At 36.6% G+C, this 15,816-nt stretch overlaps 1 protein-coding gene across 1 annotated transcript in view; it reads left to right on the top strand.

Annotated features, from left to right (window-relative positions):
• The window catches only part of VPS50 (VPS50 subunit of EARP/GARPII complex), a 94,605-nt gene that overhangs the window by 50,800 nt on the left and 27,989 nt on the right, over positions 1–15,816 (top strand). Inside the window, exons 18-20 of the mRNA XM_075746173.1 lie at positions 1,510–1,686; positions 7,223–7,341; positions 8,831–8,937. Of these exons, the coding sequence (XP_075602288.1) occupies positions 1,510–1,686; positions 7,223–7,341; positions 8,831–8,937 (403 nt within the window). The remainder of the gene's footprint in view (positions 1–1,509; positions 1,687–7,222; positions 7,342–8,830; positions 8,938–15,816) is intronic.

Genomic DNA, 15,816 nt, shown 5'->3' with positions numbered 1-15,816 from the left:
AAATGTATTAAAACTTGAATAGCTAAGAGACCAGATGTTCTGAGAATCCATGAACTACTGTGCGAATGTTTTTAATGGTTGCTAAAACCCCCTAAATTTTACTTCACGATATTGGAAACTTAAGATTCAAATACTTTTAAACAGTAGTGTTACTTTTCAGGCAGATAGAGGTTTGCAGAAGATGCTAGAGTTTAAAGCATAACGTTAGTCTTCATTTTTCATGTTTTAATGTGCTGCTAATACATCAGTTTTCCATTTCCAAATTATCTGTGTGAGAGTAAAGTTGTTAAAAGATGAGTGCCTAAAAGTAGTCACATGAGTGCTCACAAGCTTGTACCAATTTTGGTATCTGTTTCTGGAAACATAGGTAATACTGGCTCATTTGGAAAGGGAAAAAAAATAATTCTTCTGTGGTGAAGTCCAACTGAAAACAAGCAATAGGTGTGCTCACCTGCTGTCCTAAAGTGATTTTTGTGAAGTTTAGCACATGGTGGCTGAATTTCACCTGTTTTGCCAAATGAAACGTGGGTGCCTATGATTAAAGTGCAAAAATGGATATAGCTGAGCAATCTCAAGCAAAAGATGATTTTGCAGCTTCAGTAGAGTTAACAGTACAAGCAAGCAATAGGCTACTGGGGCAGTAATAGCATGGAGGGAAAAGAAAGGGAGACCCCCAGTAGCATCTGGTAGCAATAGAAATAATACATTTAATAGAGAAATGAGATTATAAATCCATACATACTGCTCCAGGGACTGGAGCAGCAGAAAATACAGAAAGTAACTGATTCATTTAAACAAACAGAAATCTAACATTGCAGTCCTTTTAGTTGCATACATTTTGATCTTTAAACCTTTAGATACATGCTAATGTACATTTTGCCATTTATGAAGATCAATAGCTAGAGTTTAATAGATAAAAATGGTATGTCTGCTAAGTCAAGGCTTTTAGAAAAAAAAAAGTCTAAAATCATACCTTATGTGCCCTACTCATCCATATATTTGCAAAAGTCTGTGCACTCAGTCATCAGAAACTTCATATGCAATGGGTTTGATAAGTAAAATATTTTCAAAAGAACTTTCTAGTATTTTTTAAAAAATCAGCTTTAGTAAATTACTAGGTAACTTGTGTAAAGAAAATGACATTTTTTGATAGAGTTTAGGTCTTGTTTTATCTCCTAATTTCTGTGAAATAAAAAATCCACTTAGTTTTCACCCAGTTTTAGACAGCGAATACTTTCAGAATGCAGGAGCTGTGTCGCATGTCATAAGTCTAGAACTGCTAAAATTAGAAAGACAAGCAGTATAAGATTGCCAGTTTCAGTTAGTGGGTTAACTTGAGCCAGCATGAAAAGCATAATTAAATAAGCAGCAAGCTTTGGCTAAAAGTTTTCATATCAAGTTAATTGTCCACAAATTTGTTCTTATGCTCTGTTTTTATGGAACTGAAGTCATAGTAATACTGAAATTGTCTTGTTGGTGGTTTAAATTGTACTTTATTTCTATTCATAGGAATTTAAGTTCATGGAGCAGTCACGTTCCCCATCTGTGTCGCCTAGTAAGCAGCCTGCTTCAGCAATTTCAACAACAGTGACGTTATTTGAACAGTACTGTAACGGAGGAAACCCCTTTGAAATTCAGGCCGACAGCAAAGATGATGAGACAGAAGATGTGTTAGCTTCCAATGGGGTATGGAATGTTTCAGGGGAAAAACAAACAAACAGAAAACCAAACAACAAAAACAAAACCAAAGCAAATTTTGCTCTCAGTAAATCACGATTTATTTTGTGATGGCAAAATATCTTAGTACAAGGATCAGTTAACTGCAATACTGTGTAAAATCTCAAGGCACTTTACTCCTTTAATTAGGTAGATGACTTTGCTTTTAACAGTGCCAAAAAGCCAGGCATCCCGTTTAAAGTTGTTTGTTTTGCAGTGGATCAATATTTTTTTCCACTGAAGTCAAGTGTTCCTGAAAGCCAACAAGTCATGTTCCACTTAGTATTTTTCCAGGGGTTTAAGTTAGCTTTCTTTGTGGAAGTAATTTTGTCACTTTAGGACGGGATTTCTGGCTGCTTAGGAAAGAGTCATTGTGGGGTGCTCCTTCTGTTGTATTTGTTCACACCTACGTGCTTTGCCATGGATTATGTGATGCTTGTTAGGCAGTTTTTAATTGTAATTTAAATGTTCAGGACACTTGCTTTATGGTGGGATCTACTATAAAACTGAACAACTTTGTCTGTTTTTTTCAGAATTCTGTCAAAATCTAGCAGTGGCCAAATATGTTTTATTTTAAAACTTTGTACCATTCTCTATAATGCTATATTAGCAAATTTTTGCTAAAACTTTTGCTCTTGTTTATCCCTTTGACGAATAATGATTTCTTGGGCTTTTTTTTTTTTTTTTTTTTTCTGTACTAAGGATGGGGTTTTTTGCCTTATTACCACAGCTAGTCAATCAATTCAACCATCTAATCATCCTGGGTAAAAATGTCTTTTTATTCTAATGTTGTCTCTACCATTTTCATACTGGTTGTTCACCGCTGTCTATTTTTTGAAGGTGTGTGAGGCTCAGTCCCAGCCAGAGCTGAAGCTACTTAAGACAATAAGCTTTAGTTCCATAGTAAAGGATTGCCTTATGCTTTGCACGTAGGTGCTGCTATCGCTGCAAGCACCATGGTGGAGATGGGGTTCTAGTAAATCACTGTCAGATGCTGTATGCCTTCTCTGATGGGGCTGAGAGCGGTTCAGCAGTGGCAGGCTGTGGTTTTGATGAAACCGGCTGGAGGGAGTCCTGATCCCATGACTTACCAGCAGGCCAATGTGTTACACGTGTAGCAAAGTCCATGTTGGGGTTTCCTTGTCTTTAATTTTTAACAGTGTCCTGTTTCGTAGGCTTGCAGGTTGTCAGGGACTTTCAAGGCTGGCTGCGCTGTCCTCTTTTTCAAAGCCAATTTAGTGTTCTTTATTAGTGAAACCTTGATACATTTTAAATTGATAAAATCTGATTTTGTGCCTGGTGAATAACTATAGAATTTTGGCTTTCCTTTGACACCAGAGGGACAGAATGTTCTGTGTGGAAAAAGTGAAATACCAATGATATGATTTCTTATGCATTTTTCTTGTGAAATATAGGTTAGATTTACTGTTCATTCATATTATAAAATAGTGGTTTCTAACCTTAGATGTAGTGGTATTGGGACAACTTAGGTATAGAGTATAGAATTAAATTTTATTTTAAATTAAAATGTAAAGTTAAGTTTCAGTTTGCTCAATGTAATTTAAAATTGAGTATGGAGGATGATGCTTTTGATTTTTCTTTCCTCATGGAAATCAGTTGTGGTAAATATTTCCTTTGACATGTTTCTAGTATATAATATTTCTAGTATATAAACAGGTTTATTCCATATGATAATTTGAGTTTAATGCATTGGAAAATAGGCATTAACTGCTTTTAGTATTGAAATATGTTAAGCAAATCTGAAGAATCGTACTGAGAGTGCAGACGAGGGTGTTCAACTCTTCAGGTGACCTTGTACTTCCATTTTCACATTTTTCATTTCCCCTCTCCATTACTGGCTGTTCCAAAGTGCTGACACAGAAAGAATTCTTAATTTAAAAAAAAAAAAAAAGTGACACGTATTTAGTTATCCTTTACATAGAAACAGCAATAACTTGCTTAGGTAATGTGGAATAAAATTTCTACAGAGGTTTTATGTTTCAGTTTTTGACTGACCAGTTAAGGTGGAGACATGTTTGAGCACTTAAAATGGAAATTATTTCAAATGGAGGTTGCAAAATTTTGTTCCCAGAGAATGCAGACATGTTTCCAGATATTTCAAGAAATGTCATGACAAGGACATAAGCAATTGATTTACTTGTCAAATGATCTGTAGGATGGTAAGAACTGTCAGGATTTCTCTTCAGAATTTTAAAGTCTTTTTAACTGCTTGGTTGTTGCAGTTCAACAGTCTGCAAACGGGCTTCTGGATCCACCTCAGCTCTGTATCTTAAGGTTCACTGAGATGCTTTATGTCCATTTTCTGTAGCTCCCTAAAATATCTTTGTTGTGATACAGTTAACTTACAGTTTTGTAACACTCTTCAACTTTGATGAATCTTACCACTTTCCCATAGGTTTGTTTGGGCTGATTGCCTAAACACTTGTGAACTGATTATTGCTACAAGATACCTGAATTCCTTTTAGGAGTTTAAAATTTTACTGCAGACTGTCCATATTCAAAATGGATTTATAAGATCTCTTCAGGTTGAGGTCACTGTTTAAACAGCTGTGAGTTAGTTACTGCATACTTTAAAATGCAGATATTTTTATCTCATTAAATAACTTTTCCAGCTCATTAATAGCATTAGATTGAGGAGACTTGATAAAGTATTTTTCCATGTAAAAAAAAAAAATTTTCATAATTCTCTTCATTTACGATGTTAAGGCAGTTAATATGTCAACTGTCAGATCCATATATTAATATGAATTGTAGTTAACAATTTATAGTCAATTTATTATTTTACTATCCCTGGATTTTAATTGAATTGGCATGTCATTTATTATATATTAATGCATAATAAGTGGTGGTAATTCTCCATGCTAATGTTCCAGCCAAGTTAGTTAACTCTGTTTAATCAAGCCTGAACTCAGCTCATTTTTGAAATAAACTGAGCTGCTTTCATTATAGCTTTCCTTTGTCTGAAATGTTCATGAGGCAGATATTTTGCCTGTGAATACTAATGATCAGAACATCCTTTTAGTCTGTGTCTCATACTACATTCTTTTTTCCATCTGAGCTGGTTTGGCTTTGAATTTGTTTGTACTGTGGGCTTCTCGCTTTTGTAATATACTGCTTTCACAGTGCTAGGCTTTAAAAACCTCCATAGCTTGGCGCTGGGGCCGGGAGTTGCTGTGCATGAAGGAAAAATATATTTCTTAGGGTATTTTGGATGATTGAGAGACTGGCATTACCTCAGTGTGTCTCTGCCTTGGTTCTCCTCTCTGGAGAGCAGTTCTGTCCTTTAAAACTCTGACATTTCTTACGGATCCTGGAACCAGACTGTCTTTTTGTCATATGTGTCATTATTGACTCCTTGGATAGAATGGCTTCAGAGCAGTGTACGTGTTAAGGAAAAACATCGTGGTCTCTCTTCAAGTGCAAGTGCATTCTGGAGCCTGATGGATATGCCTAATATTGTGATAGCTGCGTAGATGTTCAGGGAAAAGGGTTGTATCACAGAGCATCAAGTATTGCTTTTCCTTTAATCTGTTCCGCGTTAAGAAATTCACCTTGTAAAAAAATTTATTTCATTATCTATGAAGTACCTAAAGCACCTATACTACAGAGCAACCTAGAACCCTAGAAAAAGAGATTGACGTTAAATATTGCTTTTAATTGGAGTGCAAAAAGATTGCAAATTTCAGGTGTTTAAAAAAAAAAATAATCCCAGTTGTACACTTTTAATATGTATGTGTGGCTTCATAATTATAAAAAGCATTTATTATCTGTATTTGTGAATAGTATTTCTCCACATAACTCGTACTCTAACAATAAAAATACATGTCTACCATGGAAGTCCTATGTTGTATTATATATGCTGCAGCCTGTGTTACACCTTTTTTTCCAGACATCACTTGTTAGGCTGAAACCTTCCATCCTTGAATTGAAAATAATTCTCTTGCGATCTTTGAAATGCAATTCAACAATTGAACAGAGTGAAACAGTTTCAAAAAATTAAAAATGCAGCTGATTATTTGGAGGCAGTAGTTGTCTGTAACTATTTTTCAATCTTATTTTTCAAATGATGCAATTAACATCAAATTTTGTTCCTCAGGAAAAGAAGGCTCAATGTCTCGAGGCAGGAATACATGGTTAATTTAGCTACACATTCATATTTTTCTTAGGGTTATTCTGGAATGATTTGTGGCATTTGTGACAAATGAAGCAAAGAGTACGTGAGGCTTTCTTCCATCAAAGAGGAATTGTTTCACTGATAATTAGATAAATGCTTCAAATATCAGGATCTTGTGCCTTTAACTAGATAAAGGATGCTGTATGTTTCAAAACAAAACCAAGAACCAGCACACAGAAGTAAATCCCAGCATGCCCCAAACACCTAATCGAGTTTTCTGAGAAAGCAAGGCGGGGGGGGGGGAGGCAAGGGGGAGGAGAAAATGCTTTTAATCTAGCCCCTATTGATTTATTCCACTGATAGAGTTGTATCATTAGGGTGTTTCTTTAGAATAATAAAGTGCTCTGTGATTTTCAGTTTTGTTGTAGTTTTCATTTTCTTCTATGAGGAAAGGCATATCAATTTGGGTTGCAGAATCCTGCTCCTTGCTTGCTCTGCAGTTTTCGTTTGTTCCATGTACAAAGTTTGTATGTATAGAACATACAGTTACATACAAAGTTACTCTCACTGCTCTTGATGTAGATAGAACAGCATACAGTTGAAAAAAATAAGTGCAGAAAAATTAGTAAGAAAAAAAATTACATGGTAATAGTAGCCATGCGAAATACTTACATTTTTGTAGTAGCATTTGACTGCTTGTTGTTTGCTTGAAATGTTTGTGCTTAGTCAAAATTGCATTGGTGTCTAACAGGTTAAGTGGTTGAATACTGGTTGAATACTCTCTAGTAGTAATGTCTTCTGGAGTGTACTAAAATCAATTTTACAAACAACTGCAAGTTGTTTTTTTTTGTTTGGGTTTTTTTTAAATAAATGTGTACAATATAAAAATATTTTTGTGAAGCAATAGTTTAGTCCTTCTTGCATTAATAATTAAGGATTGTGTGATGCCATTTTTTTGTTTGTTTATTGACAACACATGGATAAATTTTGAGGTTTTATTATTGCTTTTTCAGATTGTAAAGCAAATAATAAAAGCTCAGACACTTGTGTGCTTGATACAGCAACAAAAAAAAAAAAATTATCAGCAGCTGGGAGAAGTAGGGTGATGCAAATATTTACTCTTAATCAACATATGAGAATAGAAGTTTGTTTAGAAATGCACTTACAAATGGCTTTGTATAATTTGCCTGCTGCATTTTTAATGAATGTTGTCAGCAGCCTTTCGACCAGCCAAATTATTTGTGTCCTGATCAAGGTAAAAACCAAGAAGTCACCAAAATGCTACGTTAAATGAGTGACAATATCATAAGGAAAATAATGGCAGTTAATTTATTCTTTTTCTTTTCTTTTCTTTTTTTTTTTTTTTAATAGTATGAATCAGATGAGCAAGAAAAAAGTGGCTATCAAGAGTATGATAGTGACAGTGATGTTCCTGAAGAGTTGAAAAGAGACTATGTGGATGAGCAGACAGGAGATGCCCCTGTGAAAAGGCAAGTAGACTGTGTGAGTCCTTGGTCTCATTTATATGCTTTTCATCTCAGTACTCTAATTAGTTCATTTTCTGTTTAATCTATATGCTACAACAATGGAATAATAATCAAATAATCTTTATGCTACCTGCACAGTTAGGAAGGCTCAGGACTTAGATCTCGAAAATGGGGAGGAACATTAAACTGCACATCATTATTGCAGAAAGAAACTTTGGAAAGCAAGATTTTGAAGGAGGATAAAGGCTCTCTGAAGCAGGTAGTGGAAAACTGATTAGCAAGTGTTAGATGTTAACTGAAGGTTCTTCTACAACTAATGTTGTGCATACGTATAATTTCTGTCGCGTCAAAAGCAATTGTTTGCAGACAAATGGCTTGAGGCTTGGGCTTCTGCTTTTGCAGAACAGAAGCAAACTTTTACAGATTAAAAAAGAATTAAATTCCTCTGTAGCTTGAAGGCAGTCATTTGGAGTTTTAAATTCTCTTTTTGTTTAAGAATACACACACACATATATACACATATGAATATACATATCAAATATTGATGACTGTATATAAATATTTTATTTATATATATTCATATTAACAAAAGCCAACTCTGTAGCCTTTAAAAGGACCTGAAATACAAATTTCTGTCTAGGACACTGTGCTACTTAGATGTCCATTCAGAGTTTATTTGTAGGTAGAGGATTGCCGGAGAACTAGAAAGCCATCACTTGGGTCAAAGTAAAGGAATGGTTTTTTTACAAAATAACTCTTTAGGATAAAATATTGTTAGCATGGTTTCATAACGTACATCACTACTTCATTTCAAAGAAGTGATGGAGATATTAATAAAAATTATTTAATTGGAACAAACCACAGTCACTGTTCATAGCTTTGTACTGTGAAATTGAAGCATTCTGAAGTTTTGGAAGAAATCATTTTGAGGTGTGGCAGCTGGCAGAAGGTTTCTCTTGCAGAATCCTAGAATATCTCAAGTTGATCCATAAGGATCATTGAGTCCAACTCCCTGCTTCCTCTGCAGGACTACAATTTATGAAAAATTTAATGTCTTTTTAGTTTCATCTTCCTCAAAATTGTTTCAATTTCCAGATATTTTTTTTCAGCTGTAGCTTACTGATCTGCCCCTGTTTTATTGTGACTTGCGTTGGTTTCATTTTCTTTACTTCATAAACTATGAACATGAGTCAGAGTGGTTAAAAGGATTGCTGAGGCCAGACAGAGGCCTGAATAACTCAGGCCTTGGACTACAACTCATAAACTCCTTTCTCTGGGACAATTTTATGTAAATTAGGCCAGGCTTCTCTCTTTCAATGTTAGAATCCTAACCCAGTTATGCTTTGGCATAAATAAAATACTGCACTGGAAGATGTACTGTTATGTGAACGAAGGCTGGAGGAAGGATTTATTTTTTACTAAATTTTATTTGTATGTCCTTGAATATAATAGGCAGTCACATTTGGTGTATTTTGTTTTGTTTTCTTTAAAGTGTTTCTCGAGAAACTCTGAGGAGCAGAAAGAGATCGGATTATAACCTCAATAAAGTGAATGCACCTATCCTAACAAATACTACGCTGAATGTAATAAGGCTTGTTGGTATGTAGAACAATTGTAGTTTTTTTATATGTGTTTTGTATTTTAATGCAAACCTATGGATTATAGCAAATATGTTAAATTGATTTTAAGGCTTTTAAAAATATACCTAGTTGGATTCTATTTCCACTCTTTGAAAATGTCACTAAATCAAAATATTTTTTAATTAAATAGACAAATTTGGTTATATATTGTGAGTTATTTTTATTTTGAAAATTAATCTGCATGCTTACATTGATTTTAACCAATAATGGTGGATTGTTTGTCTAAAATATTGAATGTGTAAAAACAGTGGAGATAGAAAGGATGTAGACTAACGTTTTTTATTGTTAATGTGTCTTGGTGGATTAAATGCTTCATTTTAAAATAATACAGCTAGAAAAGTAAGAACTTAAAAGATTAGGGTTTTTTTTTTTCCCATTTATTACTCAAATTCTCACACCCAGAATAACTGTTTTTACTACATGGTAGACAACTAGAAGAAAAGTGCCCTCCCATACTGGTAATTTCAGTGATTGGAATGCATTCTAGTAATCCCCAAGGAGTTTAGCGAATCTCTGTCATTGGAGGTGATCAAGACACGACTGGACAAGCCCCTGAGCAACCTCATCTCCTTAGACCTGCTTGAGCAGGAGGTTGCATTACATGAACTCTGAGGGTCCTTTCTAGCCAAAAGTTTTCTATGAAAACACTCCCCTCCAATTCTAGGTGTAATGGGATTGATTTTTTGTGATCATGACTTCCATTTGATTATCTAGATAATTGTACGATAGCAATTTTCTGCTACTGACTTTCATTTTATTTATAGAGAATGGGAAGCAGCTACCACAGTTTATCAGATTAGGCAAAAGAGAGAGAAATTCTGTACGTGTTATATTAATGAAGTTCGTCTTCAATGTTTATGTGCTTGGAAATGATTGTGGTACTTCAGAGTAAGCTGTTTTTAAACGAGACTACTCCGACACCTGCTTAGTACCTTTTGCTTTTGTCTTAAAAAGCAGCGTATAAATCAGAAATTAATTTTCTAAACCTTTTTTCATTTTTTTCCCCTCTTGGAGCATCTACAGTATAGACCTGAAATAAGAATTGAGATCACCTGTCATAACTTTTCTGGTGTTGATCTGTGAGTTAGGTTAGAGAGATTTCTTTGCTCCCTTCTAGAATGAGGTTTTTCTCTTAGAAAAGTTAGGATTGAGTCTAGAAATCACACATGGCACTTTCATGCAAACCACTCAGTCTTCCCCCAGCCTCTACCCTTGCCCCCCTGCCCTAACACAGTGTAAGAGTAGGTGGAGCTGTAGTTCTAATTTTCCAATTTTATATAAAGAGTCTTTATATTTGTGGATTCTGGCTATAACCCCAAATTTAAACATTATTTGCAAAGCTTATATATATGCTTTTCCCCCCTTCTGGAATTACATTTAATTTTCCATATGTCTGCTATCGGGGATGTTTTATATTGTTTCTGTAATGACTAATAATAGTGGGTTTTGGAACATGGAATTGGAAAGGGACCTTATGCAGCCCCTGTCATTTAGCATTTTTTTTCTCCAGCTTAAGAATACTTCTGTCTTGTTCCTACCACTCTAATAGGAATTCTATTCCAGAAGCCTTATCAACTTCATGATTAAAAAAAAAAATCCACCTATTTTCTGCCCACTTGATCTTATACCAAAATAAACTTTTAGGTTTAACAGATAATCTTGTTCTTTGATGAATACTGCCCTGCTGTTTTACAGAAAGCAATCCTATTTCTTCTCAGCCTTGGATTTGCTAAACTAAATGTGCCAAGTTTTTTAGTATCCTCTGTATTTATCTGCCAGAAGCTTAAATCCCCTACTTTCTTAGCAGTTTTTTCTACTCCTGTTATAAGCTTATCAAAGTCATGTGCAATACTTGGATGAGATCTCACTGCATTGTGTTACTGTTGTATGGCAGCATCCTGGTCACAAGTGGAGTTGCCTCCCTTTTGCACCTCTTTAGATTTCTCACAGCTTCCTTGTACTGGCAGTTCAGTCCATCTGTAACGAGCTTGTACAGCCAGCAGGTCCTTCACTTTCCCAGTTTTTTTCCAAGGGATGAGCTGCTAGTTCATAGGAGAAAGATGCATGTTTTTAATTAATTGGTCCCCAAGTGCATGGCTTTACATTTTGTACTACTGAATTTCGTCCAATTTTTATTACAGCAGTCATCGAGGTCCTCCAGGTCCTCCTGTATATTATGTTAATCCTGTTCTGTTTTGATGGTGCCTCCTTATTTTTTTCCATTATCACACTCTTATTTTTGTGCCAGAGTCATTCATGAAAATACTAAAGAGGCCAATTGCTGGGAACTCCACTAGTAACTTTTCCAGATACCTCCCTTTTCAACACATTTCATTCTGTCTTCTCTTTTATTAAACCCTTACTCATTTAAAAACCTCTAGCTTTACTTGTTTACTGTGCAGTATTGTTAAATTAATACTTTCACTAAAACCCAGATAGATGAAATGTACTGTGTCCTTTGTCTAGAAATCATGTAGGTTTCCTAACAAGAATAATAAATCTTAGTCTGGTACAGTTCACTTCTGGTAGATCCATGATTTGTTTTATATTAATTTTGCCTCTGTATCTCTGCTTCTGTCACTTCCATTCTTTCTTCAAAACTTGATCTGAAGTCCTGCATCCTACAAATTAAAGCAGTGGATAAGAGTTGCTTGGATGACTGTTTTCCCTCTTCTTGAATATGTTTTTATTTGCTGTTTTTCAGTCATAGCGGTACAACCCATGCCTTGACTGCTTATTGCACATACAGGTTATTATACTGATTACCAGACTGGTGACTTCACGGCCCTTTTCTATTATGTCCTGATTCCTTTGCTGCTGTAACTTGATTGTTTCAAGGTCTTTTCCAGCTCATTCTCAGTGTGGCTGAAAGTGGCCAGTTCAGTTCTGTTAGTCACCCTGTTCTCCTGCTCCTCACTTTTCTCACTGTCAGTATCATTATCCCCAGTGAAAACCAAGGCAAACAATTCATTCTTGCTTTTGGGCTGTCTCGTTTGTCTACAATTTTTGTCCTGCAACATCCCCCCGGTTTGGTTTGCTTTTGTTATTCTTTTGTAATTGGTAAACTCCTGATTTTTAACATCTTTGGAAAATTTAGTTTTAGCAAGACTTTTGGTACTTCTAGCTCTTAAAGTAACTTCCTGAGCGAATAGGTTTGGTTTTCCCTTTTGTCCTTGCCCTAGTAATTCTTTGCTTCTAGTTTCTTTGCAATTTCTCATGTTTCTAATATGTTATGACCCTGCCTCACTTTTACCTTAATTTGTACCTTTTTTGAGGAATACTTACCATAAATGAAATAGGGTTTTTTGCACCGTGTTTCTGTTAGACATAAACTACATAGTACACCTTTACCACACACAGAAGTTGAAAATGCCTTCATCTTTTGTCACAACTTTTGGCCTAAGCATACAAATATTTCATTCACTTCTTCCATACAGCATCCTCAGGGACATCAGACACATTTATTTAACTAATGGTTAATGACTACAGAAACAAGAAACAAAATAAGATACCACTATTTAGCCAGACTATTGGATTTATTAGTTTTTTTGTCCCTTCTTGTCTCTTGAGTCATCCCTCTTAAACATGAAGATAAACATGTTGCTTGGCAGATTTGGCTGGGCGTGATGCTGGGTTGTAGGAGATCTAGGGATGATCCAGTCCCCTGGATTTTCCCTCAGCAGACAGGAATGCCGTAGAGCATGCCCATCTTTTAATAGCAGTCTCTGCTGATGCCATGGAAGGGTCTAGTTTGTCTCACACTGTCTCAGATTTTTGGCTGTGAAAATGCCATGGTACTTAACACAAACTTCAAGTAGTATAACTGAGATAGTTGTCTAGGATCCCTTCATGGTCAGTGGAGAACTATAGGTAACTCCAAAAGATGACAGTTTGTTGGCTGTCTTGAGTGTCTTTGCCTGCGTGTCATTGCATAGATATCTTAGCACTTGTCTTCTGGAGCTGCTTGCCCTCTGCACGGGAGATCTAGGCAACCAGTGTGGGCTAAAGGTCTAGTTTTTAGATAAAGTTGGACAAAGTGAGTTGCATATGCAAGACCAGCCATGTGGTGCCTCAAAAAATAAGCAGGGGCCTAATGTAGTGCAGGGGACACTATAGGTATGTCCTATCTACAGGAAGCCTGTACTCTTGTAAAATTCTATTCCTTGAAAATAAGTCTCTATTTTAAGAGAATTTTGTTTTGGTGGTTTGATGTGAGTACTTAAGCGTTTTTTTGTCCCTGCTACATTTTGTTACTGATATTCCTGCCTCCTGTATGTTGCATCAGCATGACTTTTGGTAGATCTAGATCAGCTCCCTGATCTTAGCTAAAAACAAATCATGAAGGCAACTAGGTTTAAAAAAGGAGTGAGATGAAGATGTTGATTTAAATTGCCGTATCAAGTAACAGAAATTGTTCCTTCACTTTTTAGGAAGGGATGTTATGCAAGTAGTAGTACTCACCGAATGAATATAACAGTGCTCATAATCCATTTTGAACTATTTCTGTGGTTTATGCTTTGTATGGAGGCTATTAATAAAATAAAGTGTGGCTTAAAATTTATAAACTACATGAGTTGCTATGTATAACAGAAGTGGGAGCTGCTATAACTTAGTTAATTTGAATTTCAAATGAACAGTTCAATTTATCTGGTTTTTCCCTCAAGTTATACAAACCAGTTTATTACTGTTTCCAGTACAAAGTAGCCATTAGATTAATTTATAAGGTTAATTTTTTTCTATCAAGTCATTGTGTGTTGACTTAAAATATAAAGAAAGAATGAACCTGTGTTAAATTTGTATCGAATATTTTGACCTAGGTTCTATACATCAACAAGAACAATTAATGACTAAGCCACTGTATGTATTGATTGGGTGATTTCTTGTTTTAGTTAATATCATTCTGACTAAAGAAATACCCATTAAGCTATTTTATAGGTTAGGGTTTTTGAATGCCCTGTTTTTGCTTTATTTTTGGTTTTGTTGTGGTTTTTTTGGGAAGAAACTCTTGGATTTTGCTTGCTTTAAAACCCATTAACTTTTAAGAAAATAATAATGGTGATGACAAATTGCATGGCAGATATCTTGTAGCTGAAGGAAGTCATTGGTCACATAGCATTAGAACCTCATGGGACTTAAAAAACCTTAAATCATACAGTCTTTCAAGATGGTATAATTACAGTGGGCTTTTCACTTTTTCCTTCAAAGTGGCGTCTCAGCTCCTAATGTACGTCATAGGAAGCTGCATGTTTGGAATTCTGAGACTCCCTAGGAAATTATTTTACTAATGACCACAGATATACTAAAACTCAAACATATATTATTCAAGAGATTGTATATTTACTTACCTTTTTGGTTTTAGTGATCAGTTTTATATAGATTAGTCTGATAGAGACTACTCTCTATTTACCGTCTTTAAGGACAAAAGAAGTGCTAGAAATAATACTGCAAAAGAAACCTGGCAAATGTTCAGCAGTTTTAGCTGTTAACAGAGAGCCTCTAGAAAGTCAAGCTACTTTGAATTGCTGAACTGAAGTGATGTTTTCAAGTTGTATTGGGTTTGCGTGGCAAGGTTTTGGTAGCAGAGGGGTCTACAGGGGTGGCTTCTGTGAGAAGCTGCTAGAAGCTTCCCCTGTGTCTGATAGAGCCAATGCCAGCCGGCTCCAAGACGGACCCGCCGCTGGCCAAGGCCAAGCCAATCAGCGCCTCTGTGATAACGTATTTAAGAAGGGAAAAAACAAGTTAGAGGAAGCTTTTGCAGCCGGAGAGAGGAGTGAGAAGATGTAAGAAACTCTGCAGACACCAAGGTCAGTGCAGAAGGAGGGGGAGGAGGTGCTCCAGGCACCGGAGCAGAGATCCCCCTGCAGCCCGTGGTGAAGACCATGGTGAAGCAGGCTGTCCCCCTGCAGCCCATGGAGGGAGGATGAGGGGGTGTAGAGATTCCACCTGCAGCCAATGGAGGACCCCACTCTGGAGCAGGTGGAGACACCTGAAGGAGGCTGTGACCCTGTGGGAAGCCCACGCTGGAGCAAGCTCCTCGCAGGACCTGTGGACCCGTGGAGAGAGGAGCCCACGCCAGAGCGGGTTTGCTGGCAGGATTTGTGACCCCATGGGAGAGACCCACGCTGGAGCAGTTCGTGAAGGACTGTCTCCTGTGAGAGGGACCCCACACTGGAGCTGGGGAGTCCTCCCCCTGAGGATGAAGGAGTGGCAGAAACACCGTGTGATGAACTGACCGTAACCCCCATTCCTCGTCCCCCTGTGCCTCTGAGGGGGGAGGAGGTTGAAAGTGGGAGTGAAGTTAAGCCTGGGAAGATGGGAGGGGTGGGGGGAGGTGTTTTAAGATTTGATTTTATGTCTCATTCTTCCAGTCCATTTTGCTTGGTAATAAATTAGATGAGTTTTCTCTCTAAGTTCAGTCTGTTTTGTTGGTTATGATAATTAGTGAGTGATCTCTGCCTGTCCTTATCTCGACCCACAAGCCTTTCGTTATACCTTTTCTCCCCTGTCTAGTTAAGGAGGGGAGTGATAGAGCGGCTCTGGTGGGCACCTGGCCTCCAGCCAGGGTCAACCCACCACACAAGTATTTCTGGAAGTTTCTAGCACAGTGTGGATTTGAACTGTTAGTGCTGTTTGGAAATGTTCTCATATACCCCCTTTTCACCCAAAATAGGAACTTCAGTGCAACTAGGTAACAATGCGTAAAAGTTAAAAATTGGCATCCTGTTAGAGAGAGCAACTAGGAGGAAATGTTCTTGGAACACTTGTTGTGTCAAGATGCAGAGTGATGTAGTAATAGAGAAATGTTCTTGGCATCAGAAGGTTTTTATAGGGACAGTAC

This window comes from Balearica regulorum, chromosome 2 (genome assembly GCF_011004875.1).
Source record: "Balearica regulorum gibbericeps isolate bBalReg1 chromosome 2, bBalReg1.pri, whole genome shotgun sequence".
Taxonomy (NCBI): Eukaryota; Metazoa; Chordata; class Aves; order Gruiformes; family Gruidae; genus Balearica; species Balearica regulorum.
This window is presented reverse-complemented; position numbering and strand designations above follow the sequence as displayed.